Genomic DNA, 21,249 nt, shown 5'->3' on the forward strand with positions numbered 1-21,249 from the left:
TATCATACATGCTTTGTGTTCTATGATACTATAACATTTCGACGTCAGTGATTTAGGTCTAGGGCCACACGTGTCAGAAGTAAGCTAAATCTGTATAGACTATCTGTCACTAAACGTCCATCGTTAGTTAGGTGTTCACGAGACTGCAGCTCGACAGTGGAAGTTAACGTCGAAATGCAGCTCTCCAATTCCGCACTCCAAAGAACGCAAAGCGCTCTGCCCCCTTTATTTCATTTTCTTACCTGCCTTCAGAACTCCTCCCTTCCACGCCCATCTGGTAAACTTGCCGTAAATTATATCCTCGCCGCCGAACCTAATTGCTATTGGGGAAACACTACAATCGGCGTCCGTGCGCCAAATTAGTGCGCCGCTGCGCGGCCTTTATCGGCGTATTTAGGATGGGGCGGTAATCGCAAAACAAACGCCGACGACCTGCGGTCTCGCTGCTGCGTTCCGGGCCGGCCGGCCGGCCGATAGAATCTGCGCGGGCCGCCTCCGCCTCTTCCCGCGGCGTTTTTTCCTCCTCGGCCACAATCGGGGCGTGACTGGAACGGGTTTTTTGCCTGCCAGAAGGAGCCGCCAGGTTGGCGGCCGCCGCTGGAGCTTTCAGATACTGTGCAGACCACCTGTGTCCATAGTGCCAGCCGCTTGATACACGACTTCATCTATGAGGCGTGTCCGGTGTTCAATAAAGGTAACCATTTTTTCTTTTTTTATAACAATATACCTTTACTCGTACTGATAATTTTGATGGTCCTCTAGAAACTCTCCTTTCGATGCGATGCACTAGTCTCGGTGTTTCTGCCGGTCTGAAAACAGATGCTGGAAACCATTGTTTGGAAGGTGTGGTGTCACCGCCAGACACCACACTTGCTAGGTGGTAGCTTTAAATCGGCCGCGGTCAATTAGTACATGTCGGACCCGCGTGTCGCCACTGTCAGTAATTGCAGACCGAGCGCCACCACACGGCAGGTCTAGAGAGACGTACTAGGACTCGCCCCAGTTGTACGACGACTTTGCTAGCGACTACACTGACGAAGCCTTTCTCTCAATTGCCGAGAGACAGTTAGAATAGCCTTCAGCTAAGTCCATGGCTACAACCTAGCAAGGCGCCATTAGCCTTACAGTACTTGTATTTAAAGAGTCTCACTTGTATCATCAAGAATGCTGTATACAAATGATGGAGTAAAGTTAAGTATTCTAGCAGCTACATACTTTTCTTTATAGCATTCATTACGTATCCTGTTTCAGACCTCACGCCAGCCGGCGTGTGTAACGCGTGCATTTCGGCTACTTCGGAGTGGCGTGGCTGTCTTGCTACGCCACAACAGAAGGTCCTTCAGAATCGCCTCCGCAGCCTTCACTTCTGATGATGGAAAATGCTTCCCACATAGGTCTTTCTTCAGATTAGAGAACAAAAGAAACTCACGTGGAGTCCGCAGCTCGTGGTCGTGCGGTAGCGTTCTCGCTTCCCACGCCCGGGTTCCCGGGTTCGATTCCCGGCGGGGTCAGGGATTTTCTCTGCCTCGTGATGACTGGGTGTTGTGTGATGTCCTTAGGTTTAAGTAGTTCTAAGTTCTAGGGGACTGATGACCATAGATGTTAAGTCCCATAGTGCTCAGAGCCATTTTTGAAACTCACGTGGAGCTGAATGCAGGCCTCAGAGAAAGTGAGGGATGCCCTTTTCACTGATTTGTGCAAGATATGCACTAACGACATATGCTATATGGGGCCGTGTATTATCGTGGACTCCAGTCTCCAGCACGTTTCATGGATACGAGTTCTTTTGCGCCTGATATGGAGCTGCAAAGTTTTCAGGCCATTCCTGCAATATTGTCCAGTTATTAATGTGTGTGCAGGTGCAACATATTGTTAAGTGTTCGTTTAACATCAAAAGATGATATGACTATAACTTTCCCAGCAGAAGCAGCTACTTTTGCTTTTTTGGGGGTTGATGATAGAGGAGAACTCCAGAATGAGCCAGGATTTATCAGCAGTAGCAGTTACCCTCGAAGCGAACTCCGTATCTTTCTCTAACCACAACTGCAGGTAGACCCGCAAGCGAAACGTCCTATTGTTCAGGAATCAGTAGTCCTGGTGCCCACACCCCACAAACATGCCTCAGGTTATTCTTCGTCGATCCTCTCTCATAATGACAGCAGTGCTTCTTTTTCTTTTTTTCATAACTGCAATAACTGGGGCACCGGGTCCAGCTTCATACTAAGCTCATTGTCTTGCCTCTTTAAACAATTTAACCATCTTCGAGCTGTGCTGTAAGAAAGTGAAGACTCCCCATAGGCCTTCTGCCAAGTAGCGAAGGCGTCAGCTGAAGGTTCTTCAAGATGAAAGCAAAATTTCAAAGCCGCATATTGTTCGTCATGCGTCACATCCATTGCTATACTAGGAGATACTCCACCATGTCTCAGCTTCCCCGCCTCTTACAGGCCGGAGACAGGAGTGTCAACAATGAAACTAGGAGCGCCAACAATGAAATCAGTACGGCGTGTTTGTTACACATTAAGGTAACAGAACATTACAAGATTAAAATCCTAGCACGAGAAATTGTGACCATAAAGAAATTATAATGATTCTTTATTGAACAACCTCCATACATAAGCTCCATGGACAAAATACTTATCATCTTAAGAGGATAGCAGACAAAATGCTCATATTGGAGCTGTGAAGATGCCGAGGAAATGGTACCGGGAGACCATGTATCCATCCAGCAATGGCGAAAGTAATGGCCGTGAAGTGGTGTCTATACGGCAGGCAGTTGTACTGTATCAGTATCGGTGCAGAAGATAGTCGACGTGGAGATGTGGCGGAATCCCAGCTTGGAGCTGTCTTATTCGTGATCACGCCGTGGAACAGGTCGACCATTTCGTTGTTGTATTAACGTGGATCGTCCAATGTGTCTGCAGGGAATACAGCTATAGAACAGTGGTCGTACAAAACATCCTAACCAACAGGGACAGGGAGAAGTGTTGTGCCTTGTCAAAGACGATTGGTTTCAAATCCGACAGGAATTCCTACCGTTAGTTAGTGTAGGCACATGTCAGAGGCCCCCGAGCGAAAATAGTGAAGAGTACTGTGTGTAACGAACACCTCCAATCAAGTACCTCGCAAAAGTCATCAGTGTAAGTCTAACATTACAGGAAAAGATTCGACACAAAATAGTGAAAACTAATGCCTTTTTTTCTTTCCAGCAGATGGATCTGTTTCAGATATTACAAAAATTTTGCCCAGGTGTTTGAACAGAAACAATGAATGATTCAAGGTTACGTTTGCCATCTTAATATGAGACTGCTTCTACCGCCACGGCCACTATTCAATTCCACGGTTAGAAAGACCTGCCATTGACCAAGAAATTAAGTGAATGCTTCAGCAGGGTGTCATCGACCCTTCAGATAATCCTTACTGTAGACTGCTGCTGGTAGTTGCCAAGTCAGGAGGCAGGGTACGAATTGTATTAGGTGCCAGAGAAACTAAGAAGGTGATTGCTGGGTTGTGTACCATAGAGGAACTGATGCAAAAATTTCCAAAATATCTAAAATATGTAGATCTTATACTATGTTACTGGCCTGGCAAATTCTGTTGAAAATAGAGACAAATACTGCTCATTCATCCATCTGGCAGAAGTTATCGTATCACTGTCTTACCATACGAACGTAATGTATATTTATATTAGCCTGGGCTACTTTATTTGGATCGGAAATTCGGAAACTACTGACTTTGTAAATGATCTGTTAATAGCATCTCAAAACATGGCAGAATGACATCACTGTTTATCTAAGGTGTTAGAATGTTTCACGAACCTGGAGTTACAGGAAATAAGAAATCGAAATTTAGACTACCACAGACATACTTTTGGGATATCTAATATCTTTATCTAGCATACTGTCGGAGAGCAAGACGATAAATGCTATTAATAATGCACCATCACCAAGAACCGAGAAATATTAAAAGGATTCCTTGGTTTTCTTCTTAACCAGCGGCACGTAAAGTTCCACGTGTTCAGTGTGCCTAACAACACATAAACTGAGTGGAGGTGTGTAGCATGGTCAGATGAGTCAAGATTTTGACTCTTTTAGAATGGTCAAAGGCATCAACTGCAACGATGGCCCAGTGAACCATTTAACCTGGAGTATGCAGAGACTAAAGCTCTGCCTGGAGGTGGCTCTGTAATGTTTTGAGACGTATTTAAGTATCATGGCTTGGGTCAGGTTTGATCATGAACCGGGATGTCTATTTCAACATTCTCGGTGAAAATGTGCCGGCCGTTGTTCTAAAAATTCTTAATGAGAACCGGTATTTATCGGTACTCCCGTCTTTCAGAATGTCAATAGCTTTGTTCGCAGGGCTGTATGCATGTGTTCATGGTTTGATGAACACTCAGGCGTTCAATCGAACATTGACTGGCCGACCACGTCCCATGACCTTAACCCAGTAAAAATTGTCCTTGAATTTGGAACAGTGGGTGATGTACTATGTGAAGAAGGTGCATACATATTCAGCTAGGTCTTGATAAGACTTGCTTTAAATGTTCAGAATGTAAAACTGTGCACTTGACATAATACAAAAATGTACTATCGTATGACTACTATAGTTTTGAGTCAATCGTTAGAATCAATCAACTTACACCAATACCTTCTTGTAACAGTTTGTGTGAACACGAAATGGAGAGGTAACACCGTTGGGTGGCTTGCGGAGTATAAATGTAGATGTAGATCAGTTATAGGCAAAGCAGGTGGCAGGAAACGGAGAGGGGGGAACCGTCCACGTACCAAGAGGCCTACCGTCCTTAACGTGCACACCCAATGGGGGACACCACGTAGCGCTCTCTGTATGAAAATCGCTGGCTGTGCTGTGTGCAGTCTGTGGCTAGTTAGCATTGTTGTCTGCCATTGTAGTGTTGGGCAGCTGGATGTGAACAGCGCGTAGCGTTTCGCAGTTGGAGGTGAGCCGCCAGCAGTGGTGGATGTGGGAAATGAGATGGCGGATTTTTGAGTACAGAATGGATATTATGAACTGCTATGTATATTATGCTTTTTCAACACTATTAAGGTAAATACATTGTTTGTTCTCTATTAAAATCTTTCATTTGCTAACTATGCCTATCAGTAGTTAGTGCCTTCAGTAGTTTGAATCTTTTATTTAGCTGGCAGTAGTGGCGCTCGCTGTATTGCAGTAGTTCCAGTAACGAAGATTTTTGTGAGGTAAGTGATTTGTGAAACGTATAGGTTAATGTTAGTTAGGGCCATTCCTTTGTAGGGATTTCTGAAAGTCAGATTGCGTTGCGCTCAAAAAAATATTGTGTGTCAGTTTAAGCACAGTCGTGTATAAATGTTCCAAGGGGACGTTTCAGTGTCAAAATTTCCTTAACCGACAGGATTGGAACAGGATATTCGGTGCCGAGCGCGACCGCATAAGAGTCCGTTAACGACCTTGGATACAAAGGTGTGTTTACAATAATAGCAAACACGAACAACTAGTTTGAATAGTAATGAATGGAAACACGAATCTCAAAAACATGACCAAATGCAGATATTTCATTCTTAATTGAAAATAAAGCTCGCAGTTTATATTTGAGTAGCGTGCAATCATTGGCAGTGAAAGATTGGCGGCGTTGCAGTCGCGATGGAGCCTACAGATGACAGGTAATTACGAGCTTTTCTTGGTGATTTACGGTTTGGGTTTTCCCCGCACAATGTTTCGTCTTCTGCTGCAAGGATCATCATCACAGGCTATGGAGATGAGTGTTTATGAAGTGTCCGACGTTAACTGCCTCGAAGAACGTGACGATGTCTCTTGCAACAAATGATGGCAGAAAATTATGCTTTTCAGAGTATCATCAAAGAGGTAAACGCCAGTCATTAACACCTGTGCGTGAGAGTACAACGATTACAAGCTTTGACACCTCTTGCCGCCACCCATCTCCCTTCCTCTCCCCACCCCACACCGTCGTATCTCACAGCTCCTGCACCTCATTGCGTCCTGTGTATTAGGGTTGATAGCGCACCACGTTAGCTGTTCTTTGTGTCACACACTAAACAAAACGTGGGACCGATTAATCATTGAAGCATACTCGTCTCTGTTCGGCATCTACAGGGTGTTTCAAAAATGACCGGTATATTTGAAACGGCAATAAAAACTAAACGAGCAGCGATAGAAATACACCGTTTGTTGCAATATGCTTAGGACAACAGTACATTTTCAGGCAGACAAACTTTCGAAATTACAGTAGTTAACAATTGTCAACAACAGATGGCGCTGCGGTCTGGGAACCTCTATAGTACATATCCACCATGTTTAGCAATAATATGGCGTAGTCTCTGAATGAAATTACCCGAAACTTTTGACAACGTGTCTGGCGGAATGGATGAGATGTACTGCTTCAGCTGTTCAATTGTTTCTGGATTCTGGCGGTACACCTGGTCTTTCAAGTGTCCCCACAGAAAGAAGTCACAGGGGTTCATGTCTGGCGAATAGGGAGGCCAATCCACGCCGCCTCCTGTATGTTTCGGATAGCCCAAAGCAATCACACGATCATCGAAATATTCATTCAGGAAATTAAAGACGTCGGCCGTGCGATGTGGCCGGGCACCATCTTGCATAAACCACGAGGTGTTCGCAGTGTCGTCTAAGGCAGTTTGTACCGCCACAAATTCACGAAGAATGCCCAGATAGCGTGATGCAGTAATCGTTTCGGATCTGAAAAATGATTCCTTTGGAAGAAATGGCGGCCCAGACCAGTACTTTTTGAGGATGCAGGGACGATGGGACTGCAACATGGGGCTTTTCGGTTCCCCATATGCGCCAGTTCTGTTTATTGACGAAGCCGTCCAGGTAAAAATAACCTTCGTCAGTAAACCAAATGCTGCCCACATGCATATCGCCGTCATCAATCCTGTGCACTATATCGTTAGCGAATGTCTCTCGTGCAGCAATGGTAGCGGCGCTGAGGGGTTGCCGCATTTGAATTTTGTATGGATAGAGGTGTAAACTCTGGCGCATGAGACGATACGTGGACGTTGGCGTCATTTGGACCGCAGCTGCAACACGGCGAACGGAAACCCGAGGCCGCTGTCGGATCACCTGCTGCACTAGCTGCGCGTTGCCCTCTGTGGTTGCCGTACGCGGTCGCCCTACCTTTCCAGCACGTTCATCCGTCACGTTCCCAGTCCGTTGAAATTTTTCAAACAGATCCTTTATTGTATCGCTTTTCGGTCCTTTAGTTACATTAAACCTCCGTTGAAAACTTCGTCTTGTTGCAACGACACTGTGTTCTAGGTGGTGGAATTCCAACACCAGAAAAATGCTCTGTTCTAAGGAATAAACCATGTCGTCCACAGCACACTTGCACATTGTGAACAGCACACGCTTACAGCAGAAAGACGACGTACAGAATGGCGCACCCACAGACTGCGTTGTCTTCTATATCTTTCACATCACTTGCAGCGCCATCTGTTGTTGAAAATTGTAACTACTGTAATTTCGAAAGTTTGTCCGCCTGAAAATGTACTGTTGTCCCAAGCATATTGTAACAAACGGTGTATTTCTATCGCTGCTCGTTTAGTTTTTATTGCCGTTTCAAATATACCGGTCATTTTTGAAACACCCCTGTACATCTGTACGCGTGCATATGTACTGACACAAAGGCTGCTAATCAGCCTTAAAAACGTCAGTAGCGTAAAATTCCCTGAGGTATCGAATATAACATGTCCAAAGTCTTCCGTTTAGACACGGAGTAGCATCAAAGTGAAGAACATCAGTTGGAATGACAGGTGAGTGTAACAGTTTTCTTTTACCAAAGAACGTGAGAGAAAGCTGTAGCACTGCTACACACTTCACGACACCTTCCAACTTTCCTAAAAGCTCTTAACATAGGAAGATCGCATTTTTCTCGCTTCTATTATTTATAATGCGGGAGAGGTTGGCAGGAGGTGCATTTCAACTCCAGCCTTTCATGTCGCCACGAGGTCCTTAAGGATGGTAGTAAAAAATTTAAATAATACTCACAAGTACCAAATACAGTTAGTTATTAACGTAATTAATGTTCTTCAAGTTCAGAAGCAGACAGTTCTGAAGTTCTTACTTACATCGAAGTTCAAAATGGCTCTGAGCACTATGGGACTTAACATATGAGGTCATGAGTCCCCTAGAACTTAGAACTACTTAAACCTGACTAACCTAAGGACATCACACTAATCCATGCCCGAGGCAGGATTCGAACCTGCGACCGTAGCGGTCGCGCGGTTCCAGACTGAAGCGCCTAGAACCGCTCAGCCTCTCCGGCCGGCCTACATCGAAGTTCAACCACCTCCTTAATTCAGTTATAGCGGTGCAATGAACAGTTTAGCCACACTGTTTTCACTGGCTTCCTCAACGAACAGAAAGACTCGAATGAGGAAAGCTTAAGGGAAAACAATTGTGACTGACAAGCAATGCCGTTACTGGTGTTGGAGAGTGTAAAGGCTATTAGTCCAAAGGTTTGACGTTCCATTCCTAGTTGACTGTAAGTACACTACCGGTCATTAAAATTGCTACACCACGAAGATGACGTGCTACAGACTCGAAATTTAACCTACAGGAAGAAGATGCTGTGATATGCAAAAGATTAGCTTTTCAGAGCATTCGCACAAGGTTGGTGCCGGTGGCGACACCTACAACGTGCTGACATGAGGAAAGTTTCCAATCGATTTCTCATAGTCCAACAGTAGTTGACCGGCGTTGCCTGGTGAAACGTTGTTGTGATGCCTCGTGTAAGGAGGAGAAATGCGTACCATCACGTTTCCGACTTTGATAAAGGTCGGATTGTAGCCTATCGCTATTGCGGTTTATCGTATCGCGACGTTGCTACTCGCACTTGTCGAGATCCAGTGACTGTTAGTAGAATATGGAATCGGTGGGTTCAGGAGGGTAATACGGAACGCCGTGCTGGATCCCAACGGCCTCCTATCACTAGCAGTCGAGATGACAGGAATCTTATCCACATGGCTGTAACGGATCGTGCAGCCACGTCTCGATCCCTGGGTCAACAGATGGGGACGTTTGCTAGACAACAACGATCTGCACGAACAGTTCGACGTCGTTTGCAGCAGCATGGGCTATCGGCTCGGAGACCGTGGCTGCGGTTACCACTGACGCTGCATCACAGACAGAAGCACCTGCGATGGTGTACTCAACGACGAACCTGGGTGCACGAATGGCAAAACTTCATTTTTTCGGATGAATCCAGGTTCTGTTTACAGCATCATGATGTTCGCATCCGTGTTTGGCGATATCGCGCTGAACGCACATTGGAAGCGTGTATTCGTCATCGCCATACTGGCGTATCACCAGGCGGTATGGGGTGCCATTGGTCACACGTCTCGTTTGCACCTCTTGTTTGCATTGACGGCACTTTGAACAGTGGACGTTACATTTCAGATGTGTTACGACCCGTGGCTCTACCCTTCATTCGATCCCTGCGTAACCCTACATTTCAGCAGGATAATGCACGACCCCATGTTGTAGGTTCTGTACGGGCCTTTCTGGATACAGAAAATATTCGACTGCTGCCCTTGCCAGCACATTCTTCGTATGTCTCACCAATTGAAAACGTCTGGTCAATGTTGGCCGAGTAACTGGCTCTTCGCAATACGGCAGTCACTACTCTTGATGAACTTGGTATCATGTTGAAGCAGCATGGGCAGCTGTACCTGTACACGCCATCCAAGCTCTGTTTGACTGAATGCCCAGGCGTATCATGACCGTTATTACGGCCAGAGGTGGTTGTTCTGGGTACTGATTTCTCAGGATCTATGCACCCAAATTGCGTGAAAATGTAGTCACATATCAGTTATAGTATAATATATTTGTCCAATGAATACCCGTTTATCATCTGCATTTCTCCTTGGTGTAGCAATTTTAATGGGCAGTAGTGTAGTTTATAATACTTTTTATTTTTGAAAAATATGATTTGGAATCAATAGTTAGTCTGTAGTCTTCACAAGACTTTCTAGAGCTATAGCATATCCCGACTTAATGCCCGTATTATTTAGTAACTGGCATTCCAGGGTCTATGTTAAATTTTCGTGTCAGAAGCTATTGGTAACTATGATGGAATAAGGACGACGAATGCGACCAATCACGTTAAAAGTACGGATAAATCGCCACAGCCCAGTGACCAGCGCCTATCTTCGACGTCAACCTGCTATGACCACTCACAGACGACAGGTGGCAGTACTGGCAGCGGACGGTATGGTAGGCATGTCGGGGGGGGGGGGGGGGGGGGGGATGTGGAAAATAGTGCAGTCGTTCTCAGAATGCGGGAAAGGAGCGATTTAACTGAAGTCCAAAAGGAGATGATCAGTGGATTTTGTACCAAGGGTGGAAGCATTTCCGGAATGGCTACGATTATAAACCGTTCCCCTATTACTGTGGTTAAAGTACGTGATACAATGGCGCTATCCAAAACCGACGCCATGGCAACTGTGATGCACTATATGTCATTGATGACAGGGGTAAATGACGGCTTCGGAGATGTACACGGGCGAACAGGCTTCCAACTGTTGAACAGCTGACGGTCCAGATGAACAACGTGGCTACCAACAGTGTCTCCTCAACGACGGATCGGCGAACATTGTTGCATATGGGTCTCCGCGGCAAGTGCCTGGTTCATGAACCATGCTGACTGCTCTCCATCGGCGACGAAAGCTGGAATGTGATCGCCAACAACACAACTGAACGTCCACTGAGTGGTGGCCTTCTCCGATGAATCACGTTTTAAGCTCCATCGTCTCAAAGTAAACACACTGCAACACTCGATGTAAGAGCCCAGGCAGGAGGAGAGAACGCCACGCTCTGGGGAATGTTTTAGTGGCATTCCCTGTGTAAACTCGTCATTCTGAAAGGCACCATGGATCAACACAAGTATGCCTCCATAGCTGGGGACCATGGCAACTACTAGCCTGACAGTTAAATGGGTCACTCAGCTCGCAATGTACGTGCGAGGTACGAAGAGCATCAGGATGACCGTACTCCCCCAAACTACTCCACCAAACTACCCAGATTTAAAACCATATGAGAATCTATGGGACCACCTCGATCAGGATGTTCGTGTCATGGATCCTCAACCGAGGAAGCTGGCGCAGCTGGCAACGCAATGGAGTCACAATGGTTTCACGCCCCTGTGGGTACCTTCCAGAACCTCACTTTCTTCGTCACACGTTGCAGCGGTCCTCGCTGCAAAAGTTGGTTATTCAGGTTTTTTGACACGTGGTCACGTTATTGTGGATGGACACAATGGACAGTGTAGTTTCACTGTACAGGCGGATATTCATTGCATTGACGGGTGCGCGTTCAAGCTTATAGCTCCATTCAGCAACATGGTCAACACATAGCGGTACTATTTCCGTGGCTGGGATCCTGAATCGCATATACTCGTCATGGTAAGTGCAGGTATTGGGGGCAGTGCAATCGAATATTTCTCCTCGAACGTGGTTGGACTATATACACAATGAAATTACGTCGTGTTTCACAAAATGATTTTAATAGTTTAAACTATTTTATTCGACGTAAATGCTGGGAATTTTCGAATCGATGATACTGGACTAACACGTGTAAATCTGACACAAAAAGCTCGTGAGAGGTTAAGTTATTTAGAAATTTTATCATAATCATATATTTAAGTGTCAGGAAGTCTTTCCACGAACTAACTGGTTTGAGTGTGGCATCATAGGCTGTAGAAGAGAAATATGGATAATAAATAACAGCGATAAGAGGACTGTCGGAACTTTTGAAAAGCAGTGCTGCGTAAACATACTGACCGTTAGGTGGGTAGATGAGTGATTAGTCAAGAAGTTTGGATTGAAAAGAACTGCAATAAATTTTGAATAAAAGAACGGCTACATTTATAGGATACATTCCGAGACACCAGGGGATAACAGTTAATTTAGTTAAAAAAAAAAAAGGTTCGAATGTGTGTGAAATCTTTTAGGTCTTAACTACTAAGGTCATCAGTCCCTAAGCTTACACACTACTTAACCTAAATTATCCTAAGAACAAACACACACACCCATGCCCGAGGGAGGACTCGAACCTCCACTGGGACCAGCCGCACAGTCCGTGACTGCAGCGCATAAGACCGCTCGCCTAATCCCGCGCGGCAGTTAATTCAGTAATAGAAGGAAGTGTGATGCGTACAAATTACAGAGGGAGACGAAGCCTTGGCTGTAGTACGTCATTTCACACGTACGTAAGTTGCAGCACATATGCAGAGATGCAAGGACTTCCAAAAGATTTACCATCGTGCAGACGTGCAGAGTATAGCAATCTTAGAACTGCAATTACAACGCCAAAACATTGTAAATAGACAAGCTGCTTGTGGGTTTCTGTCTCGGTTTCTTCAGCCGGTGTTTACTTGATGATTTTTCTGACGTTTAGCCAGCACGAGTGGCTGGCATTGTCAACGCTTCATTCTCTGATGGTGAACTGGAGTCGAGCTCGCAGCTGCAGATTATATGATGTACCTGGCTTTACCGTGGTAATTTCTGGTGCGGTTCTCCTCTTGCTACCTGCAACTGTCGATTCGCTTTCTACGAACAGCTGGCAGGCATAGCCGTGGATATTCCAATGATGTCCAGTTTCTTTATAGAACACTTCGAGGCAAAGGCACTGGACATGGCACCTTGTAAACCTGACGTGTGTATAGGTACGCCGATGATACTGACTTCCTAAGACACTTGAACAGCCTTTACGCCAACATAAAATTTACCGTGGAAGCAGGAAAGATCAAACAGCTACCCTATCTATATGTGGTTATCACAGGGGATAGTGAAAACCTGGGACACAGCGCATACTGAAAACCGACACAATCGGACCGATATCTGCAAAAACTGTCAAATCACCTTTGGGCCAGAAAAGACGCGTAATTAATACGCTCGGAACGTGAGAAAGCCTAATATGTGAGACACCTCAGACGAGAGCTGCAACACACGGAAAGCGTTTTGAGGAGCAATGGGTACTCCAATAGTTATATAACAAGTAGTGTCACACAGTCAAACACTCGGCGAAGTGACACACCAGAAAAAAAAATATCGCGCCTGCCTCTCTGACGTACTTTCCCAAAGTGACGGACAGGATCGGCCGTATATTGTGCAAACCCGGTGTAATGGCTATTTACAAATCGACAAAGAAGATCAAACAGCGTCTCAGAGTGGCAAAGGAGACAATGGACCTACTTTCAATGCAGGGAATATACAGCATACCATGCACATGCCGAAGAGTTTATGTTCAAATGATTGGACGACCAATAAACACTGGGATGGCATAATATAAGCGGCATTGGAGGTTGGGGCAAGTGGAGAAATCGGCCCTAGCAGAGAACGTGCCACGTGAGGCCGACCACATAATAAAATTCGCCGACACCGAAGTTCCGGCTCTAGAGAAGAGCTAACACACCCACTTTTTCAGCGAAGCTATAGAAAAACACAAAAACGAGCATAGCTTCAACATGAAAGAAGAAAGCCTCAAGCTGAACGGATCCTCGATTCCCGTGCTGCAGCGAACGATCGTTGTAGGTCGCAAGAGGAGAATCGCACCAGAAATGACCAGGGAAATGCCCTTGGACATTGGCGCACCAGGTACATAATTATAATCTGCGGCCGTGAGCTCGGCTCCAGTCCACCACCAGCAATGGGGTGACGGTACCAGCCACGTGTGCTGGCAAAACGTCAGAACAATCATCAAACTAACGTCGGCCTAAGAATCCGAGACAGAAGCCCATAGGCAGTTTGTCAACAAGTGGCCACGAAAGCCTACACAATTTTGTATTGCTAACAGACACTGTTTCGGCATGAATCATCCTCTGCACCAACAGTACGTGGTGCTCTCTAGCAGCATGTCTTCGGTATAAACATTTTCTGAAAGAATTTTTGCAGTGTGAAACGTTATATGAAAATAAAATGTTCATCACAGATAGTTATGGGGACGTCTTTGCTCGTACTGTTGCTCGTTATGCGAAATAAAATTGCTTTAGTGGAAATTTAGCCCTGTGACTTTTCTTCTCATATCAAGAAACGTTTCGTTAGCTTCCGCCAGGAAGGCAAGTATCAGGGTTCACCCAAACACTTCTTGATCGATACAAATGGATTTCTGTTGGCACCTATTAATGCCTTTTAGGGGGATGTTTTATGCTGAGCCGAGACAGTCAGTATATGGTCTGATCGGAGTGACATACAAACTTATGGGATATTCCATGAGGGACACTGGGATACTAAGCACGTGCATGGGCTGATCGGGGACAGGCGCTTCAGTCTGGAACCGCGCGACCACTACGGTCGCAGGTTCGAATCCTGCCTCGGGCATGGATGTGTGTGATGTCCTTAGGTTAGTTAGGTATAAGTAGTTCAAAGTTATAGGGGACTGATGACCACAGATGTTAAGTCCCATAGTGCTCAGAGCTGTTTGAGCAGATCGGGGCGAGGAAGGACTAGAAGGGAAAAACTCCCGACTCCTCGCCGGGCTAGCCACATACCAGAATCAACAGTGCCTACTACAAAGCTCTACTGCGAAGCCGAGTTTCATTGTTTCCTAGCAAAAGCAGACAACTGGCACAAACATTCATATGGCCTGTAGTTGTACGACTTCCACCGGTTTCTTGCGTTCCTAGAAGAACGGCAAGGTATACTGTGCGTGCAGTACGCTGTGGTAAACATTTTGTTCTACAACAGATAGAACAACGATGTAGTTTTTCACTGTGACTTAACTGGATACATTTTTTCACGCGTTCCTTGCCTCGTTATTTTTGAATGTAACCTCAAGCGTTGTCTGCTTCTGGCCTCGTCGATAAGAGTTATCTCTAGACCGAGTGCTACTTTATTTATTTGGCGTCACGAGGTAACGGAACTTCAGTATGAAACCAGATATTATGTCGATATCTGTGAGGGAGGTACAGTGGTAACGATGTTGATTTCGTTAGTTGGTGCACGACTCAGTCTACTTCTCCGTAGCCTCTAAACATCAAACGCCTGTACTGATGCACCGCTAAGGGTATGTCCACTGCGGAGGACGAAGTTGTTGTTGCACATTCTCAGCTCAACGGCTGCTTTTATGACATAACCCCAGTAGGCAGACACATGGGATAAGATTTCCGAATCAGCAAACATTATGGATTTTCGTTTATGAGACCCCGTTCGGCAACAGAAGAGCTGTCGAAATCGTGATGTTTAATGCGTTCATGAAATCTGTAAAACTCCTCATGAATGCGACAGCAGTTACAATGGTCAGTCAGTAAGAATGGTTTCAGAACGCTGCACATAGCATATAAATAACGGAGTTTCGACAAATCTGCTTTTTCCGAACACAGCCTTTGAACACGCATACGATTGTTTTGGTCGGAACGCTGATACATCCCACGCATCTGAATACAGGGATTCTGTCATCAGCGAAACCATTTAGATCAACGAGTTTAAAAGTGACAGCTGCTATTCTTTTACAAGTCCATGGAATCGGGAGCTTGCCGCTGAAACGCTACAGAGGAATCAGAATCGCTACCAACGTTCCTCCAGAACAGGTATCGACGAAATCTCTGAAAGCATATGCAAGAACCATGACGTTTCCACGACCAAGTAAATAAAGTATCATACGGCCTACAGACAACTCTTGTTGATAACAACACAGTAAGAAGCTGAAAAGTTGAGTTTTACACACAAATATGACGCGGTGCTAAATCCAAGAAACTCAATTATGTCCATCTGAATTATTAACTTGCAACTGCAGTTCCAGTTGGTGGTACATGTAGATATAATACGCAACCAGATGCTGTTGGAATTTAATGCTACTTGTCTTCTATACCCTTAACTACTGATTCGTCATCAGACTGAGGTGCTACTGGAACATTAAATCGTGGACCTAATACAGCTAGGGCCGTGGTGTTGGCACAAGTAACAGAAATTCAGTTCACGAAATATTTACTACGCAAGATCGTTACATTTTAGGATACTTACACTGCACTGCCTCGTGTTATCAATGAGATACTCATTTCGCTTAGGTATATTTTGCCATCTCTCTCTACCTGACACACACACACACACACACACACACACACACACACACACACACACACAAACAAACTGAAATTACATACTCATTGAAACAGCTGGAAACGCCTGTAAGTTGTAATTTTCACTTGCGTCCATTACTTAAGCTTGTAAATATTTTATTCTGTAATGTAATGCGTCTCATGTCACAAATCGCACTGTGACAATATGTGACTCTAAGCACATACAGTTTGTGGTTGTTTACTGTGAAACCAAGCCACCTAAATATCGTTTGTTTGTGTAAACACCGTGTGTGTGTGTGTGTGTGTGTGTGTGTGTGTGTATATGTGTGTGTGTGTGTGTGTGTGTGTGTGTGTTAGCTTGCAAAACTTAAATTATCGGTGTCTGCCTGTCTTGAATACCATGAGACAGTGCAATATAAGTATTTTTCAACATGATGATACTTTCGGTTTTTAAACATTTCGTTAACTAAATTTCCGTTATATCTGCCAGTGCCAATACCCTAGCCGCCTAGCGTCTAGCTGTATTTGGTCCATGATATAACGTTCGTGTAATACGTCCATTTGATGATGAGCGTGTTGTGGATCGTAAACTAATGATAAAAAAAACAATACTTGATTTGTGGCGATATGCATCGTTATCTCGTGCCGGTACCGCTGACGAAAAAAATACCAGACCCTCAGATTTTGAGACGGGCTGTGATAAAACTTCTGCTGCGGCTGAAGCTATGTAAAACTGTGCGTACTTGGTGCAACAGCAGACTGTAATTAATTAACTTTTTATACCTGGGATTCACAGTCATGTAGAACTTTTTAGAAGACATCGTATTTACGCCAGTGACTGTAACATTTTCTTTATTTCACGGTTGCAATTTCAGCCTTAGGCCATTGCCAACTGCAAACTTCTGTGGCTTGCTATGTGTCAGCTCATTTTAAGTTTGGCATGGCTTAAAGCCACAAAAATCTGCACTTGATAATGGCCTAAGGCCGAAATTGCAATCGTGAAATAAAGAAAGTATTAAGTCACTGGCGTAAATATGATGTCTTTTATAAAGCAGACTGTAATTTTTGTAGACGTACACAGTGGCGGGCAGTGGGAGATGGCTATACCCAGGTGCGTGAGATTTTGACAACTGCGAGAACTTGGCTGAAAATCGAGAAAACAAAGCAAAGTATCTCACAATTTTGTTTCCGGTGGCAACTACCATCAAGACACTTCCATTGTCATGTAGTGATCGTGAAAGAAGGTTTTCCCAAACGAATATAATTTTTACTGGTGGTATAGACTCTCTGTTAGTAAAAGCTATTTATCCACTTCTTCTTCTGAAGTTCGCCGGCCCATTATTCACTCGTGTTGAACCTTCAAAGAACGTGGAATCTTGCCTGCTTCGTGGACGGCACTCCTCTATATATACCAATAGCAAGGAAAAAGAGAAAGAGGAGGGGCGTTCAACGAAGATATTTCAAAGCTTTATGTGGTTTTATAAACTGTAAGCTAAACATTTAAGAGTTTTTTTCTCCTTTTCTGGGTTCCGCATTTCAGTCGGTAAAAAGGGAATCCTTATAGGATAACTATGTTGTTCGTCCGTTCGTCTGTCTGTCTATCTGTCTTGTCTGTCCTGCTCTTAAAAACACTTATTCTCAGGAAAAGGTAGAGGTAATAAGTTGAAATTTATGTCGCTTTCTAAGATTTACGGTTCTATGGTGGTGCAATCACGATATACGTCGCATATTTTGAGACTCGCAAACTCAGTCATCAAAATCTAAAGGGTACTTCCCGTCTAGAATAATGTAATTTGGAAAGAAGGAAGGTCTCCCACTAAAATAAAAAGGAAAAAATCTGAAAAGGGCTGATTTGTTATCATATCACACGAGAAAAAAAGATTGTCTTTTGTTATCAGATTGTGTGAGCTAAACTCCTTTTTCTCACGAGCGGGTAGATGCATCAAGCTAAATTATGTTACATACTAAGTTCAGTGGCCCCTTGGCGGTACCATGAACGTTAGCTTCTAAGTCAATGCAATCAAGAGATACGACTATTTATGACACACATTCTGATACTCCCAAACTCAGTCATCAAAACCTGTAACGTACTACCCGTTGGCCTCGAATTCTGAAATTCGGCAAGAAGCCATGTTTCACTGTACAAGTAAAGAAAAAAATCCGAAAATTGTTAATTCGTAATCGTATTACACCAAACATTTTTGTTTGTCATTTGGCACCCGAATTCAACCTTGAAATCCGAAGTCTTGGAAAGCGTGGGACCGACATCGTGCGAGTATCAATGTGGATAATAGGCAAAATCGTCGAGATTCTCGATTCCCGGAATGGGTAGTTTCCAAGAATGATTGCCTATGGAACGCGTGGGGTCTTAACGATATATATCGAATGTGCGACTCTACTATTAATACGCACTGATCCAACTATCTTCTCCCATGAGTTAATTAAAACGCACTGGTCCACTTACCCAGGGTGTTCGCGCAGGTCGAACAGTATGCAGCTTTGAGTTGCTACGCAGTCGATCGGCTTGAGATGACTCAGTAAGGGATCGATGTTTTTCGATTAAATCATGGAAGAAGATAGGTGGATCAATTTCCTTAAAGTCAGTACCGCCATTAGACTTTTTTTTATTTGCAATGTTACATTTACACGATCATGATTTCGGCTTAAAATGCCATTATCAAGTGTTTTAATGTTATACAGCGCCTAAGATGGCATACTGTCGTATTTAAAATCGATGGCCAAGATGGTATACTCAGTGATAAAACGTGCCGTAGGATTTTGCCAGAAATATTGACCCTTAGAGAATGTGTCTAATAGTACATTTTAAATACAACAGTATGCCATCTTAGGCACTTTATAACATTAAAACACTAGATAATGGCATATTAAGTCGAAAACATGGTCGTTTAAATGTAACATTGCAAAAAAAAAAAAAAAGTCTGCTGGCGGTACTGACTTCAAGGAAATATATTATGACTGTGGCCCCACATTGTGAAAAAATTATTAGGTGCATCAATGTTTATTGATGACAGAGTCGCACGATCGGTATATATCGTTAGGGGCACACGCGCTCCAAGGCAATCGTTCTTGGAAATTACCCATAATGGTTGAATTTTATATATAAATAATAAAGTCTGTACGGAACCCGCAATGTGCGATTCCTACTCACACCTGGCCAGTTTTTCAGTACCTTATAGTTCGAATTTACATGTTTTCTCCTTACTGTAGTTCGTTTTTCTTTTTTAACAGATCGCAGAATGAGAAATAATACTTAATTATTAAACCACGTAACAGAACATTATTGATGCACGTGGAAATTTAGCTTTTTTTTTACAAGTATAAATGTTGTATTCATGCTTTTAAGGGGGGTAGGACGTCAAACGGGCAGACTTGGAGCAGGAGAGGCACCACAGGACATTTTAATTTCCACTGTTTATACTTTTACAAATAAATTCATAAAACTTTGTCAGCATGACCAGGAAGGATTCAGGATTCACCCTCGTAGCAGCAGAAGTTCAAAAACATAACAAACTAATTTTTTTTTACATGTGAAATTTTATCATTTTTTCACTTACCATTGGCTGCATTTGTTGCTATAGGTACACTTTTCTTCATAACTAAGAGAGACTGTTAGATGAATTTTGCACAGCATACAAACCATAGTTACAGGTGTCTGAAACTCTAGAATCTATTTAATTTATGAAGAAATGAATGAGCTGTTACGTTTTAAACTTTATGTTTAGAAAAAAATCAAATTTTGTTGTTAATTATCTCAATTTGTACCACAGTTTTTGATAGATTTGGAAAATTCTAGAGTTTCATACACCTGTAAGTATGGTTTGCATGCTGTGCAAAATTCATCAAAGAGTCTCTCTTACTTGTGAAGAAAAATGTACCTATAGCAACAAATGCATCCAACGGTAAGCGAAAAAATGATGAAATTTCATATCTACAAAAGATTTGTTTTGTTATGTTTTTGCACTTCCACTGCTGTGACTGTGAATCCTGAATCCTTCCTGGTCATGCTGACAAAGTTTTATGAATTTATTTGTAAAAGTAGACAGTAGAAAATAAAATGTGCTGTGGTGCCTCTCCTGCTCCGGTTCGTTTGACGTCCTACCCCCCTTAAAAGGCTCAGAAAATGTTTAAAATTATTTTTTAAGATGTCTAAATTTGTAAAACACTCCCCCCGGGATGTCACAGTACCGGAAACTATTTCTTTTTACAAACCGAGCATAGGATATAACAAATCGTGTGAAATTCGAGAAGCAACTGATTGCGTGTTATACCAACATAAACGGCCAGTGCGTGAGACCTTTATCCAGCGGGCAGAGCTGACATCGTCAGGATTGGGGTAGGTGCAGGATGAGGCGCGTGAATGGGGTAGGTCGCGGACGGGAGCCGCTGTCCTCCTACCTGTCGACTGCAGGTCGCGCAGACGTCCTCGTCGTCTTCGAGCCGGTCCTCCGAGACGGGGGTGGCCGGGGGCGTGGGCGGCGCGCAGGGTACGTGGGCGGCGTGGGCGGAGGCGGCGACGGCGGGGTGGCGCAGCAGCGCGTGCTGCAGGTCGCAGATGTAGTCGATGACGTGGTGGATGACCTGGAGCCGCGACAGGCGGCGGCGGCGCGGCGCGCGCGCGGCCGGCAGCAGGCGGCGCAGCTTGGCCAGGTACAGCTGCACCTCGCGCCGCCGCTGCGCCGCCGCCGGCAGCGCCTCTACCGCGGGCAGCGCGCACTTCATCCCGCGATCCACTGTGCTGCGGCTGCTCGTGGGCCGGCGAGCGTCTGCGCCGCGAGCGGCTGCCTAGCCGCCGCCTGCCGCGTGCCCTGCCCCCTCCAGCGCGCCCGGGGCCCCCCACCAACACCACGGCTCCGACGGCTACCGCGTATGAATGAAACTGCGATAAGCGGCCTCTGCCACCGCCGCCGCTGCCGTCCCGTCAGACCGCGGCCAGCAGGGACGCCCGGGGCGGAAGTGCAAGTGCCACACAGCCTTTCTACAGGGTGTTTCAAAAATGACCGGTATATTTGAAACGGCAATAAAAACTAAACGAGCAGCGATAGAAATACACCGTTTGTTGCAATATGCTTGGGACAACAGTACATTTTCAGGCAGACAAACTTTCGAAATTACAGTAGTTAACAATTTTCAACAACAGATGGCGCTGCGGGCTGGGAAACTCTATAGTACGATATTTTCCGCAT

The 21,249-nt window shown here is 44.7% G+C and overlaps 1 protein-coding gene across 1 annotated transcript in view; it reads right to left on the reverse strand.

Moving 5' to 3' along the window:
• LOC126175982 (protein extra-macrochaetae-like) overlaps positions 1 to 20,810 on the reverse strand; it is a 40,698-nt gene extending 19,888 nt beyond the window's left edge. The window contains exon 1 of the mRNA XM_049923090.1: positions 20,462 to 20,810. Within this exon, the coding sequence (XP_049779047.1) occupies positions 20,462 to 20,785 (324 nt within the window). The 5' untranslated portion in view covers positions 20,786 to 20,810. The remainder of the gene's footprint in view (positions 1 to 20,461) is intronic.
• Positions 20,811 to 21,249: the final 439 nt, after the last annotated feature.

This window comes from Schistocerca cancellata, chromosome 3 (assembly GCF_023864275.1).
Source record: "Schistocerca cancellata isolate TAMUIC-IGC-003103 chromosome 3, iqSchCanc2.1, whole genome shotgun sequence".
Taxonomy (NCBI): Eukaryota; Metazoa; Arthropoda; class Insecta; order Orthoptera; family Acrididae; genus Schistocerca; species Schistocerca cancellata.